Below are 15,239 nucleotides of genomic sequence, written 5' to 3'. Positions count from 1 at the left end.
TCTGTGTCAGGTGCACTTCCCTCTTGATCTAACGGGACCATAAATCGGCCTCTCAAAATTTACATTTATTTAGCAGACGCTTTTCTCCAAAGTGATTTCCAATGAACTCTATGTAGTGTTATCAGCCCACACACCTTATTCACCGCGGTGACTTACACTGCTAGATACACTACTTACAATGGGTCACTCATCCATACATCAGTGGAACACACTCTCTCTCTCACTCACATTATGGGTGAACCTGAACAGCATGTCTTTGGAGTGTGGGAGGAAACCAGAGCACCCGGAGGAAACCCACACAGACGCAGGGAGAACATGAAAACTCCACATGTCCGAGTGGGGATCGAACCCATGTCCTCTCACGCAACCCAGGCACCGTGAGACAGCAGTACTACTTGCTGTCCCATCGTGCTGTCCACGAAACATGCATGGAGTATATATAGAGCACACGTGGGGTATTCACGGAGCACGCGTGACGCAGACGAAGAGTTTTAAGCACAGGACACACTGTCACTTTTATTCCTCAGTCCTCAGCAGAACTGAGGTCACTGTTACACCCCTCCACAGCCTCACCTGCCCCTGGTTTAGTCCTTCCTCACAGCCCCCGCTGCTTCCCTCCCCTCCCTTTCCCTCCCTTCCCCGTAGTACAGTACTACAGGAGGACAGCGGTCGCTTGCCTCCTCGAATTGCATCCATCAGCTCCCCCGCTGAGCTCCCCTCTCTGCTCATTACGCTCGCTCGGCTGCGGCGGCCCCAGGCTCTCCGCCCCCCCGGCCCCCGCACCTGCTCCCCGGTTCCTCTCCCCTCTCTCCGCAGCACATCCCTCGTTGGGCCGCGGCGGTCGTCCTCGACTCGGCAGTCCAGAAGGGAGCGCTTCCGACTTCCTGGGCACGTCGGGAGGCGGCCCGCGTCGGTGCGCTCGTCGCCCTTCCGCTGCTTTTAACTACGCGCGTGTGTGCATCACGGGCGTGTGGGAAAAATAGCCCTTATGGTGACACTTTACTATAAATTGGATGCTTGAACACTCTGTTGACCGGTCTTTTAGACGCTTGTTAAAAAGTTTCCTCACCGGGACTTTGGTGAATATGCATCGTGAGCAAAAAAACTAATCGCAACGGAACAATACTTGTGTTTATTGTTGGACTGAGGAATTAAAAGTGGCAAAATCCACTCGGACACCTTTGTTGACCGTGACGGTGTTCTTTAAAGTAACAGCGATGCTTCGATGGACCGGCATCCCCTCCAGGGTGTACCCCGTGTGTCCGGGATGGGCTCCGGACCACGGCGACCCTGACTTGGACAAGCGGTTAACGAGTCGCTCCCTCTCTCGCTATCTGCCGATGGAAAGGAAAGGACCTTGACGCTGACAGCGAAACTCTCCACCCTCCAGGGGCCTGCCTCTTGTGCCTTGATGATGTCACCGTTCAGCACAAATTATTTCTTAATTCGTTCGCTCATCTGACACTTTCCTCCAGAGCAGCGTACACCGATTTATCCACTTACGCTGGTGTGACGGCTCTAACCGCTACGCCCCCTTGCTGTCAGAGCTCTAATTTTAGGTTTTTCCCAGTGCTTTTCGAATGGCCTGTCGAAACATGGTTCTTTAGTCTTATATTCTTTCCCTCCGCTGAAATCCAGGTCTAGAGCACCGTGACCATAATATCTTTTTCCTATTTTGCCGATGTTTGGAGCGTGCTGGAAGTGGGGTCGTTTCGTTTTCTGTTACTTTTTAAGGCTATTGTTTCCCCCCTGTTTGGGCTGCCACGTTGAATTTATGGCTGCGTGCCGACATGAGCGAAGACGTTATTGGGCCCGACGCATCCAGCTGCGGCGCACTCCGTCCTCCGGCCCCCCCGCAGCGCGAGGACGGGGACGGTGCTGGCGAGGATGGCGAGGGAGCGGAGGACGGGCGCCCTCGCTTGGGACAGGTTATACATCATGATCGCGATGAGTTAACACGAAAGCGGTTGTGTGCTGGTCTTGATGACCTCAAATTTATCTCTCTCTCTCTCTCACACACACACACACACACACACACACAACCAGCTAGTCTCTTTTTAAAATGTAAGCGTTAATTTTTTTTTTGGTTGGGGCAGCGGGTGGTGTGGTGCTTAGAGCTGCTACCTTGCACTCAAATGAGCAGGGTTCCAATCCCACCTGCCGTAACATCCTTGAGAAAAGCATTTTCCCTAAAACTACCCCAGTAAAAATTACCACTGTGTCTGAACAGCCTGTAAATTGCTTAGGATAAAAGCCAACTGAATAAATGTAATTTCGTATTTCAACATATGGATTTATTTTAAGGAACAGCAGACCCGTATTCAGGGTGTCCCATAAGTCTGGAAGCAGAGGGAGAAAATTCATTGTAATATCTGAATTTCTGCAACGCCATCATGTCTCTAAGTTAAGAAGAATGTGTCCTTAGGATACTGTAATTTGACAGTAGTTTTACGGCCCTTTTGCCGCAGACTGATGAGCAGCAGCAATTGCTTCTCTGATCGTCACAGTCCTTGACTGTACTCCTTGGCTGTGTGTGTGTGTGTGTGTGTGTGTGTGTGTGTGTGTGTGTGTGTGTGTGTGTGTGTGTGTGTGAGAGAACACAAGCCAAGCGGTCAGTGTTTCTGCTTGCACATGCTGGTGGCAACGCTTCCCCAGGATAAACTAATCCTGTTCACCTGGTAAACATCACTTGACTCTTAACTTTTTCCACCGGTACAGCAGCAGTAAGAGCAACCTCGACTTTTCACGCAAGGATCCGTTTGTTTATTTAGGTGCCATCGATAATAACGTAAGAAACAATAATAACAACGGGAAACATCTGTTACTTGTCACGTGATGTTAGTTTCATCTGGTGCGAGAACTCGGAGGGGCTTGAAAGAGCCTTTTTGTATCCCAGCACGTAAAACGATAGAGCCGAAAAGAGGTTTACTTTATTTTTTACAGTGATTGCTGTCGCTGAACCTTTAATGCACCGTGCACTTGTTTTATTTATATCTTTTATGTTGTATACAGATAGGGGGTGCGGTGGCGCAGTGGGTTGGACCACAGTCCTGCTGTCTAGTGGGTCTGGGGTTCGAGTCCCGCTTGGGGTGCCTTGCGATGGACTGGCGTCCTGTCCTGGGTATGTCCCCTCCCCCTCCGGCCTTACGCCCTGTGTCACCGGGTAGGCTCCGGTTCCCCGTGACCCCGTATGGGACAAGCGGTTCTGAAGATGTGTGTGTGTGTTGTATACAGCCATTATTTTCTCGGTTTTATTGCGAAAGATATTCCGGAGCTCATTGTTTTGCCTTTCAATGTAGTATCTCCGCACCCGACACGCACCGCTGCGTGAAAGGCAGAGCAGCGGTCAGCGACGCCAGGTGCGAGCGGCTGTAAAACGGAAGATCTCCCTCGTTTGTCCCTCCGCAGAATCGGCCGGCTCTTCGACGGCACGGAGCCCATCGTTCTGGACAGCCTGAAACAGCACTACTTCATCGACAGGGACGGCCACATGTTCCGCTACATCCTCAACTTCCTGAGGACCTCCAAGCTCCTCATCCCCGATGACTTTAAAGTAAGCAACTGAACTAGTGAGATGAGGTGGCCTTCGGAGGTGCCGATCGTTCATTCCTTGATGCTTTCATCCGAGGGTCTCAGACTCCTGTCTTGTCGCACTAATACGGGCTCCTCCTCCAACCTCCAGCTGCTGAGCGTTAGGCACGTCATCACTGGCTCCTTGACATTTATAAATACCAAAATAAAACATGCCTGCCTTGATGGCAAAGAACTAGCGTTGGTGCCGGAGTCCCAGATCCATTCGGTTCAGTTTATTTTCAAAAAGTGCAGTGACACAGAGCGCTGAACGGGGGATCGGAGGCATGGCAATAGCAACGATAAAAGGTTAGTTATATAGTAATTTTCTATGAGAACTGTACTAGGTATTAAAGGTATAAAGTAAGCCAATTGGCCGCTGAGGAAAGGAAAACAAAAAACTCCCAGCCGAAAGGCAAGGGAGAAAATGCAATGTATTATAATAAAAAGGCTGGGGCAGTGCTATCAAAATTTACAATGCAATAAAGAATTTAAATCACAGAATTTCAAGGACATTTTGGATAAGTGTCTTCGTCGGTAAGAGACCCAGCCATACAGCGTGTAGGGTACAGGATTGGTTATAACACCACGGCAGTGGACAAAACCCATTCAGTGAATGGCACGCTTGTTGGAGGAATCAAGGTCGGTGTATTTTTCGACAAAATGCTCAAAATTCTCTTTCCTTAGTTCTTCGTACGATACCCAGATACTATTCTGTTGTGAAGTTTCTAATTTAGCAGTTACGTACTGGGGCGGCAAGTAGCGCAACAGGCAGTCGGAGCTACGACCTTTCGGACACAAAACATGCAAGTCTGAATCGGTCTTCCTGCTGTAATACCGTTGTTCAAAATACTGGCCTCACCCTAAACTCCTCACAGTAGATAAATAAATTATTATTAAGTAAATGGGGGGGGCTGCGGTGGCGCAGTGGGTTGGACCAGGTCCTGCTTTCCGGTGGGTCTGGGGTTCGAGTCCCACCTCGAGTGCCTTGCGACAGACCGGCATCCCGTCCTGGGTGCGTCTCCTCCCCCTCCAGCCTTACGCCCCGTGTTGCCGGGTTAAGCTCCAGCTCCCTGCGACCCTGAATGGCGTGAGCGAATGGGACAGCTGGTGGTGTAGTGGTTAGCGCCACTGCCTTTTACCCCAAAGGTCACAAGTTGGATTCCCACCGTTGACTCTAGTACCCTTGAGTAAGATACTTACCCTAAATTGCCCCAGTAAAATTACCCAGCTAGGTAAATAAGTGTAAGTTTCTTTAGAGAAAAGTGTCAAGTGAATCATTAAATATATGATGATATAATTAACATTAAATAACAAGTAGGTTAGGATTGTAAGTGACTTTGGAAAATAGTAGCAGGTAAATGAATAAACGTAGAAAACGTAAGTTGCCTTTCAAAGGAAATGTATGGGCAGAAGTGATAATTAAGTAGGCTGGTAAATCTGTGCAGACACCTATATATTACTACTGTAAGCTTCCAATGTTAATTCAGAAAAGGCATCATGGGACGGTTTTTATGGGCAAACCGCCCCGGGTCCTCTAAATTGTTGATTATGTAGAATAATACGAATTTGAGTGCCGCTCATAAAGTTCGACGAGTGGGTTTTTTTTTCTTTTTTTTTTTTTAAACAGCTAATTATAGGTGACCCTCTGAGAGCACAGTTCACTCTCTCGGCTGATGGCCGCTCTCTGTGGGGCACCGAAAGTGTGTCAGCTAAGAAAACGGGGTCAAGTTCACTTGAATGTCAAGCGTCCGGAGACCAGAATCCAAATAAAAGCTCTGCGAATGAGTATATGTAAATCGCACCCTTTTTTTTTTTTTGCACCCACGCAAACATTTTATCGACGCGATCGTAATAATTTTCGATTGTTTTCACCCCTCGTCTTCTCGTAATCTTTTAAACGGCTTTTTCATTCTGGTTCGGCGAGTCCGAGACCTCATGCCAAAATGAATAGAGTCGCTCGACTGATGAAGGAAATTTAGATTTATGCGCCTCGAACGCGTCTCTGCTGTTTTTGGTGGTGGGGGGGGGGGACATGAAAACCCTCCCAGCAATGAGTGTAAAGTTGATGCAGGACGAGGGGCGAAGCATCATTCCATTGTCAACGAATGTTTTCACTTGTTTTTACTCTTAACGCTGCCGCGATACCGTTTTCCACGTTAGATCTTAATGCACAGGCGTGATTCACGCCAGGGACGTGTCCCCGGGTCTTTTCGAAAGGCTGGTTTTTCTAATCGCTGCTTCTAATTTCTTCGCTGCGTTACCAGCCTTTAACTAGACCGGGAGGGGCCGTCATCATAGGTCCCCTCCGCCGACTTAAAATCAAAGTTACACCCGCAGCGTCGGAGATGCCTTTATCCATATCGGCTTGTATAGCTTACAGTTTTACATATTTATCCGCTTGCGAAGCTGCGTTTCCGCTGAAGCGCTGCGAGTTTACATTTTTTTCACCCAGGGGTGGAACAGCAGCTCCCTGCCAGCAGCCCAGCTGGTCATAAGTCCACTTCCAACATGGCACAAACACACACCTTCAGCTGTGTGTTAGGGAGCCATGTCCACAGTTTGAGAGAAAATCCCCAACCCCCCCAGTGGTAGATTTACATTCACTCATTTAACAGACACTTTCCTCCAAAGAAACTTACACTGTTAAGGTTATGATTATTTACCCATTTACACAGCTGGGTAATTTTACTGGAGCAATTTAGGGTAAGTACCTTGATCAAGGCTACTGCAGCCAGATATGGGGATTGAACCTACAACCTTTGGATCCAATGGCACCGACTCTAAGCGCTTGAGCCTACTTGCACATATGCACGGCTGTGCGCCGACACACCCCCATTAGGGCTACGAGAATTCGGTCTTACCAGGAGCTTCGTTTAACGCCCCGCTTCACCTTACGAGGTATTTGTCCGCTTTCGCACGGACCGACCGAATTAGGATTTCGTGCACCTGGCGAACACCTGAGCGGCGCGACACCGGAGCCGCCGTCCGGCCGTCTTCTCGGCTACGCTTTGCGTGGCTCTCGCCCTCCACGAGCTGTTTGCTGCTCATATATCGGCTCTCATAATGTCGGCGATCCTGTCCCCGTTCGGACCTTCCAATCCAGGTGCGCTTGTCCACCGACCCAGCGCCGCTTCATTCGCGCTGTTGTCATTGATCTCTTTGTCTTCGGTCCTCTGTTCTGTCCTTCCGTTAAATGTTGAATTCATACGCAGACATGCATAATCACACAGTGCACCGAGAAAGTATTCCGTTTTTTCATTTTTAATACATCCCGAAATCCTCTTTGTGCTCTATCATTATGGTGTATTGAGTGCAGAGTGATGAGGGACAGAGGGGTTTAAGTGAGGGGTACGGTGGTGCAGTGGGTTAGACCACAGTCCTGCTCTCCAGTGGGTCTGGGGTTCGAGTCCCGCTTGGGGTGCCTTGCGATGGACTGGCATCCCGTCCTGGGTGTGTCCCCTTCCCCCTCTGACCTTACGCCCTGTGTTGCCGGGTAGGCTCCGGTTCCCCGCGACCCCGTATGGGACAAGCGGTTCTGAAACTGTGCGTGTGTGGATTTAAGTGATTTTTAACATAAGGCTGCAGTTTACAAAAAAAAAAAAAAAAAGTGCGAAGGGCTTTGAGTACCGTGTGTGTTATGTGTACACCTGTAAGAAGTACGAAAGAGCTGGATGAGCGTATATGCACTATTATAGAGTAACTGACGCAGAGGAACTGCCTCGTTACGACGACCGATGCTCCCTCTTGAAGTAACTGTCCAGGTTTAATGGGGTCCGCTGATATTTTCGTGCGTACGTGTCGGGGTTGTTCCGTCACCTGCGGTGCCGTAACATCACGAGCGCGGTCTCCACCCTCCGCCGCAGGACTACAGCCTGCTGTACGAGGAGGCGCGCTACTTCCAGCTGCAGCCCATGCTGAGCGAACTGGAGCGCTGGAAGCAGGACCGCGAACTGGGCCGGGCCTCTCGACCCTGCGAGTGCCTGGTGGTCCGCGTGGCGCCCGACCTGGGCGAGCGCATCAGCCTGAGCGGCGACAAGGCACTCATCGAGGAGGTCTTCCCCGAGATCGGCGACGTCATGTGCAACTCGGTGAACGCGGGCTGGAACCACGACTCGACGCACGTCATCCGCTTCCCGCTCAACGGCTACTGCCACCTCAACTCGGTCCAGGTGAGCCGGGCTCTCGCTGCCGCCGCCGCCGCCGCCGTCCTCGCGCGCCCTTCCCAGCGAGACGCTTATTTCGCGGGCGCGCTTCGGAAGCACGGCTTAAGCCGCGCTAACACTGCTGTCGCAGTTCAATTTCGCTCCCGTGATATCGGCCGTTCGGCCTTAAGTTGGTCTCCATCCCCCTGTTCGCTTTAACCCAGCCGCACCTGGAAGGAAGCGTTACGTTGCAGTCGAACGTCGAAGCCTCCGGAAACGAACCCAGGGATCAGTACGCCCACCTCCCCCCAACACACACACACATACGCGTGCGCTCACCCTCCGGTTTGTATTTTTCGAGAGGGTGTGGATTTGATCGCCCCCAAGTGTCCGGAGGCAGGGTATAATCCTGTTTGGTTATTAAAACATATCGCCACTGGGTCCTGTGTGTGCGCTAATGGAGGGGAGACGGAAACTGCCAGCAGTGCGGGACCTTTGTAGTCTGGCACACAGTCGAGCCCCGAGCTGGGGAAGGCTGCTGAGCTGCGGCGCTGCCAAGTGGCACAGCGAGGGGGGTGCGGGGGGTGTGTGTCGGGAGGGGGGGGGGGGGCGAGAAAAAAGGAGAAAATCAGCGCTTCCCCGAGGGCGCCCTAATGGAATGTGATCTCACAGCCTTCTGGAGCGAGAGTCTGAAAGACTGACGAATCGGGGTGCTGAGGGGTGTGTGTGTGTGTGTGTGTGTGTGTGTGTGTGTGTGTGTGTGTGTGTGTGTGTGTGTATCAAGGACACATGCTTGTCAGAGTTATTGGGCAGAGGAAACTAATAGCTGTTGAATTGCAAATGAACACCCTCCCACCCCACCCTTTTTCACACACCTTTTTTTTTTTTTTTCTTTTTCATTTAAATTCAGCTACATTGTCTTACTCTGTTGCTTTTTACTGTTGTTAATTTCTCAGATGCTTTTCTCCAAGGTGACTTACAGTGTTGACCTACTTACACTGATTTACCAATTTATGCAGCTGGGCAGTCAGGACTCAACCGGTTGTCTGGCTCTCCTGGATGGGTGATTTACTTAAATTTTCGTAGTCGGGCAGGTACGTGTCCACTGGACACGTGGGCGATAATTGAAAGTAATCAGAAATTAAATGCAAAGCGACGATCGCCATCATAATAAAGAAAATGTGCGATGTCCCTATTGCCTCATCTGCGTTCTCATTCTGAAATCTTCTTGCTGCTAGAAAACATCCCAATTTTTCAAAAAACAAAACGAAAAATCCCCAATATCTTGCCGTTTCTGGCCATTTCTGAACGTTGGAGTCTTTCTGTAATTATGCTTCGCCCGATGGACTCGTCCTCATGAGAGCTTACAAAGGTATCATCAGCCTGCACGTTTACTTTTCTCTCTGCGATATGTTCCAAAATTGGACAGGTGCAGAATGGGATGGGACAGGTAAGATGTTGAACCCTCCCAAAATTGTCAAGCTCTGGTCATTTTTACTGTGTTGATTGAGGGTAAGTGACACGGTAAAGGTGCACTGCAGCAGGAGAAGGGATTTGAACCCAGGTCCTTAGGTGGCGACTGTTACCGCCGCACCACCTGCCGCCCTGCGCCTTCCCTTTCTCTAATGACGTAACTGAGAAGGGGCACCGTGTCCCAAGCGGGCGCCCTCTCGCCCGCACGCGTTTCCTTGTTCTCCGCTTCGTCCTGCGGTTGCTCATCCTCCTGTGCCCCTCCTCCTCCTCCTCCTCTTCCTCCCGGCGTCCAGGTGCTGGAGCGGCTGCAGCAGCGCGGCTTCGACATCGTGGGCTCGTGCGGCGGCGGCGTGGACTCGTCGCAATTCAGCGAGTACATCCTGAGGAGGGAGCTGAGGAGGGGGCAGCGCGGCTCGTCGGTCATCCGGATAAAACAGGAGCCGTTGGACTAGGGCAGGCCGCCCCGCCCCGCCCCGCCCCGTCCCGTCCCGTCCGGTCCCGCCCCGCCCCGCGGGACTCCTCGCCTTCTCCTCCTCTCGCTTTTTATTGCATTGACTGAATCTGGAGAACAACGGCAACAAACGCAGGAATTTCTTACCGAAAGGCCCGGCCCCTCGCCGACGTCCGGACCCACCGTCCCTCCCCCCGGAGGTCGCCGACGGGCCCGTGTCATACGACACCTCATCTCAGCCGCATCAGATCCATTCCAGAATAAGAAGTTTGTTTTAAAACTTTGGGACTACGTGTGTTAAGGTGTCATTGCCATGCGGCGGAGCAGATAGCGCCGATGTTCGAACCACGTGTTCCGACCCGGCGGCTCCTCCACCTCCTGCTCCTCCTCCTCCTCCTCCTCCTCCCCTTCCTCACGCTCCTCTTCCTCGCTGCTTCATTACCAGGCGAATATGGGCAGCGGGAGAGTGCTGGGAGCAGCAGCGACACATCCGTTGTTCCATTTCATTGGAATAGTCTTGTGTTAAATGCAAGATGAACACATCCCAACATCTGTCCATGTCGTGAGCATAACGTCATTCTGAATATGCGTGGATTAAACCGAGGCGATTTTATCTCACAATTAAAGAGGAAAAATTTTAAAATATGAAATGTGTCTTCTTGGAACAGAGGGGTGCAGTTTGTACTCTAGTTAGGGTAGCGAGAATGTTCCCTTTGTATGTAAGAGGACATACGTTGGACTTTACTAAAAGGAGAATAATATTTTGACAAAGACACACACGCACGCACACACTTTGCCTGGGAGGTCTAACCCAGCCTAAACTAAATAGATCCGGGACTGAAAGTACACATTTGTTACAAGGTGCCATTAAAGGAGGAAATGTGTCCATGTAAAATGAAATACAGTATTTTTGCTTCTTTTTTTTTTTTAATTTTGAACAAAAAAAACCCCACTTTTTTCGCTTATGAATTACACTGCTTGCTTGAGTCTTACCGGGATTTTCAGCATCAGGGTCCTTCACTTGCCCCAACTCATAGCGACGAGGAGCAGGCAGACAGCCGTCCATCTTCACAACAAACCAACGTTATGAATACGTTCCGAAAAGGAAAATGTCACGTTTCAGCCGAACGCGTGGTGCCGGAACAACAGGAACGCTGTTCAGAAATTACTGTTGGGTAGAGCCGACGTGCGCTCTCGCGTTGCGCAAGCTTGCCAGGGGAAAATCGGAAGGAATGTAAAGAAAAATTATAATAAATATTTAATAAAAGCGGAGGCATTCTTTAATTTTTTTGTTGAGGGAAGAATGATATTGTTATGTTGATGGTGACACCTCTTTTAGACACATGTGCCAATGATGCACACTTCAAAACGGGCCTAAGTACAGCAAAAACAGCACGATTTCACAACTGCACACGCAGCTACCAGTTGTAACATCAACTTAAGGGCATTGCTGGAGAGGATTGCTCCGGGGGCAAGCGGGGTGTGTGTGTGTGTGTGTGTGTGTGTGTGTGGGTGTGTGCTTGTGTATGTGTGCGCACGTGCACGTTTGCAATGGGCCACGCAGGCAGTGAAAGGCACCGGTGCCCTCGGGACGTGTCCAAGCGCCCCCTCTTTAATGCTGACCCAGAAGATGCTGGGGGACCCAGGATGCGGGGGGCTGCGATGTCCCCTAATGCGCCGCCGAAGGGCTTCGTGCTGCCGCTTTGCGTGACGGAGGTGACCGATGAGGGGAAGGCTCGGCTCGCAACGGCGCCTCGAACGCGCTCCGGTCCTTCTTTTTACATCGGACTTGGGTTCTACTGCACAAACGGGCGATTGCAAAAGGCGTGAGTGTTGTACTTTGCAAGACTTGCGGCCTGTCGGCTCCCTGTGATGAAAGACATTATTTTAAAGGAACATTTTATTCTATGTGCTATGAATGAATACGTTACATTATAACCTGCTGTTAAGTTCTGACAGTTAAATGTATTCTTTGATCCAGAAGCACTAAAAAACATAATTGCAGATACTTACTGACTGACCCTTGTAAATTTGCATTCATAGGATTGCATTAAAATGATGCTATACGTTTATATATTATATGTGTACACAAACACACAAGATATATAGGACTGGAATAAGTATAGGAGTCTATAACAGTCACCAGTCCAGTTTTAAAGAAGAAAAAAGTGTCAAATGTATGAACTTGTTGGGACATTTTTGGTGCATATGTACAAACACATATTTGTCAGACACCTCTCTTCAAAGTACCTTGCAGTGATTTACCCATTTATAAGCCTGGCTCATTTATACTGTAGGTACCTTTATCAAGGGTATTACAGCAGAAGGTGGCATTCAGACTCGGATCCTTTGTGCGCAAAGCAGCGGCACTAACCACTACACCACCTACTGCCCATGGTTATCAAGTGCAAACGGCAGGAAATAAAGGGAAGAAGATCATGTCTTCGTCTTGTTCACAGATTAATTTTTCCCTCCAAAGCCGTTTCCAATTCTTTCGTTGAGTGAGACGTTTTATTTGGAATATATAAACAGCATAATGCATTATTCTTTTGTGAGCGTAACCTGAAAAATATGTAATTTCAGCAATTTTTCAGGAACAAAGAGGGGTGAGGACACCAGCGACGCAAGATCGAACTGCTTGGCGCAGTTAGGAGAAGGGAATGGGTTCGAATGACAGCCGACAGCTGGTCACTTACAGTGAGCATCAAAATCTTAACTATATTGTCCCCCCCCCAAAAAAAAAAGCTAGATTTGTGACAAAATACTATATATATGGATGCCTGCGGTGCCTTTGTGCTCTTGGAGCACCACTCGCCGACTCGTCCACTTCAGCGGAGCGGTTACCGAAGTTAAAAGCATTTGGTCGGCCACAGCAAGTGTATCTTTCTCCCCGGAAATGTATTCCTGGACCGGGGAGCTGAATTGCTGATCAGTTTGTTCCTTAGGCGCTGACACACACCTGTGTGTTTAGTATTTTGCTGGGAGTTTAGCTCAGGAGCCGTCCTCCCCCCAAGGCGGATGCCTATCTGCTCTGCATTTGGCTGCTCTGCAGACCTCGCTGCATCCTTTTTTTACGCACACACACGCGTGCGCAGGCGCACACACATTTTCCTGGCTGTTAACACACTGGCTGGGATCCCTTGGACCACTTCCCTCAGGACACTCCGACTGAAATGTTAATGTGTCCTTGCTGTCGACTCCGAGTCGAAACTGCCACCCCGACCAGCTCCGGAGAAAATGACAGATAACTGAGGTGTCGCTGTTTTCCGCTGTGTGTGTGTGTGTGTGTGTGTGTGTGTGTGTGTGTGTGAGTGAGAGAGTGCTGTTGCCCCACTAACCCCGGTGACAATACCACGGTTATATATTTAAGAAATGAAAGACGACCACAAAGCCCATCCCCTAGTCTTCCGGTTGCTCAGCTCAGTTTTTTCTGGAAGTTTCTTACTGCGAAAGTATCAACGAACGAATGGCCTCGGTGTTTTTATCATTATGGTTTATGGCAGGTCAGGATATGTCTGAACCAACACGTAGTCGTGAAGCTCGTATTTCAAATGTGCACTGATGTCATGAGCTGGACTGACCGATCAAGTCGTTGACCGCTAGTCCGGTTCAGGGTGGTGGCCGTCTGGACGCTAGGCTAAGCGGGTCCCCCCTGGATGGGATGCCACTCCACTGCAGGGGGATAATTTAATTGTGAACATAGTATTTAATCAGATAAAGAGCGGCGTTTACACCAATTTATTAATTAAATAATTTTAACAAATTAATTGCTAACAGTATTGTCACTGAACCCTCGTTTCATTTAACGATGGAATTTAATTCAGATACACACACACACACACACACACACAAAATCCATTTTTGTCAGACCATTTATAAACTACTGCCATCAATCTCAAGTGTCATTGTTTTCAGACAAAATCAAGACCCATAAATCAATCACGTTTTTGCATAAGACAAAGGTTTGAGGGTCATCATTTGTATCGCAGAATTAAAGTTGTCATAACTGGTGTGGAATACACCCCTAAGCCATTTCTGTGTCAGTGATTCAAAATGTAAAGAGTCAGGAGGAAATTTATTGCGAGGCGGAATGATTTATCGGCGACTTGCGATTCCCGGTGCGTTACGCCACGGTGGGCCACCGTAACCGTACACAAGTCACAGGGGCTATTAAGCGTTCATATATCTCTTAATGATGTGTTGCCTATCGAAGGGGCGTTTGTGTGAAAGGTTCATTACGGTCCTACATTAGCAGTCAGTAAATGAACCCGACTCGTTCGGGACAACGCGGCGCCGCGACTCCTGGCTATGCGTGCGGTACATCGATCGGAGCGGTACGCGTCCCGTACGAGGGATCGTCCTTCAAAGCGAAGGCCGCGATTCGAAGAGCGCCGTCGAGCTGCGTTGAGAGCCGCTTTTCGGCACGTTTGCGCCGCGACTTCCGTTTCGTGCTCTTTGGATGTATCTTAAGCGGGAAACGGGGTCATGGAAGTAGGCTAAAGCATTGAAACGGTGCACCCGGTCACCATAGTGCTAGAGAATGATATGTACACATATGATATAGTTAACGTATAATATGAAAGTACAAGAGTATGCAGAAAGAGACATATACATATACAGTTGTACCCCGCTATCCACCCTTCATTTGTTCCTGAGAACTGGGACAGAAACTGAAAAGGCCGATAGCTGGAGTCCATTTCTCATTATTTCTTACGGGGAAAGTTACGGTCGGTTCCCAGCCCATCCCAAAACCCCGGACTAACTTTGACAAATGTCTCTCAAAACAATATAAACCACTTTAAATAATAACAAATGTAAATAATATTAATAAGTCCAACAGCTCTCTATATGACATTTATTTCAGTTGCCCAGCAATACAGTAACAACCCACCCGGACTGTGCTGTCGGCGGCATTACGCTAAGCGTCAGAAGACGAGCTTTATTGTGCCTCTGCATAATGGCACAGCGACACTAACGGCACGCTCACACACACACACCTCTTGCCAAAAGGTCTTGAACACCAGAGGAGTATTAATTTTCTAGAGCCGATATTGCGAAAGCATGCTACCATGAGGACGCATTTCAGGTGAACTGGTGAATGAGTGTGTGCATATGTGGCTACCCTGCGATGGACTGGCATCCCTTCTAGGGTGCACCCCCCCCCCAGCGTTACGTGCAGTGTTTCCGGCATAATCTGTGGACCGCTGCAACCCGGACCAGGACAAGTGGTTATTGAACATAAATGAATACATACTGTATGTACTGCATTTACATGTAGCTGGCTGTCCTCTCTAAAGCACCTTACAATGTTCTTACCACGATCTCCCCGTTTATTCAGCTGGGCACTTTTTACTGGAGCAACTCAGAAGCACAAGACGGGATCTGAACCTGCATCCTTTGAGCCCAGAGATGCTGCCCCCATATGCTGTATATATAAAATCTCAGTACTAGGTCATACTTTTCGAAGACTTTCCAAATCTTTGGCACTGGACTGGGAACTTACAACATAAGGTCATACTGACTGCATCTGCTCTGCCCCTCGTCCTCTGCAGGGACAGGAGCGCTTGGCCCAAAGAGAGCGGTATGGGGACTTCGCGTTT

At 49.4% G+C, this 15,239-nt stretch overlaps 1 protein-coding gene across 3 annotated transcripts in view; it reads left to right on the top strand.

The window, feature by feature from the left end:
- Nucleotides 1-10,852, top strand: part of LOC108931659 (BTB/POZ domain-containing protein KCTD1) — a 28,932-nt gene extending 18,080 nt beyond the window's left edge. For all 3 annotated transcript variants that reach the window (XM_029246447.1, XM_029246448.1, XM_029246446.1), the window contains exons 3-5: nucleotides 3,409-3,553; nucleotides 7,437-7,742; nucleotides 9,482-10,852. In XM_029246447.1, coding sequence (XP_029102280.1) covers nucleotides 3,409-3,553; nucleotides 7,437-7,742; nucleotides 9,482-9,640 — 610 coding nt within the window. In that variant the 3' untranslated portion in view covers nucleotides 9,641-10,852. The remainder of the gene's footprint in view (nucleotides 1-3,408; nucleotides 3,554-7,436; nucleotides 7,743-9,481) is intronic.
- Nucleotides 10,853-15,239: the final 4,387 nt, after the last annotated feature.

The sequence above is a fragment of the Scleropages formosus genome, chromosome 19 (genome assembly GCF_900964775.1).
Source record: "Scleropages formosus chromosome 19, fSclFor1.1, whole genome shotgun sequence".
NCBI lineage: Eukaryota > Metazoa > Chordata > Actinopteri > Osteoglossiformes > Osteoglossidae > Scleropages > Scleropages formosus.
The sequence above is the reverse complement of the archived record's forward strand: the minus strand, read 5'-3'. Positions and strand labels throughout refer to the sequence as shown.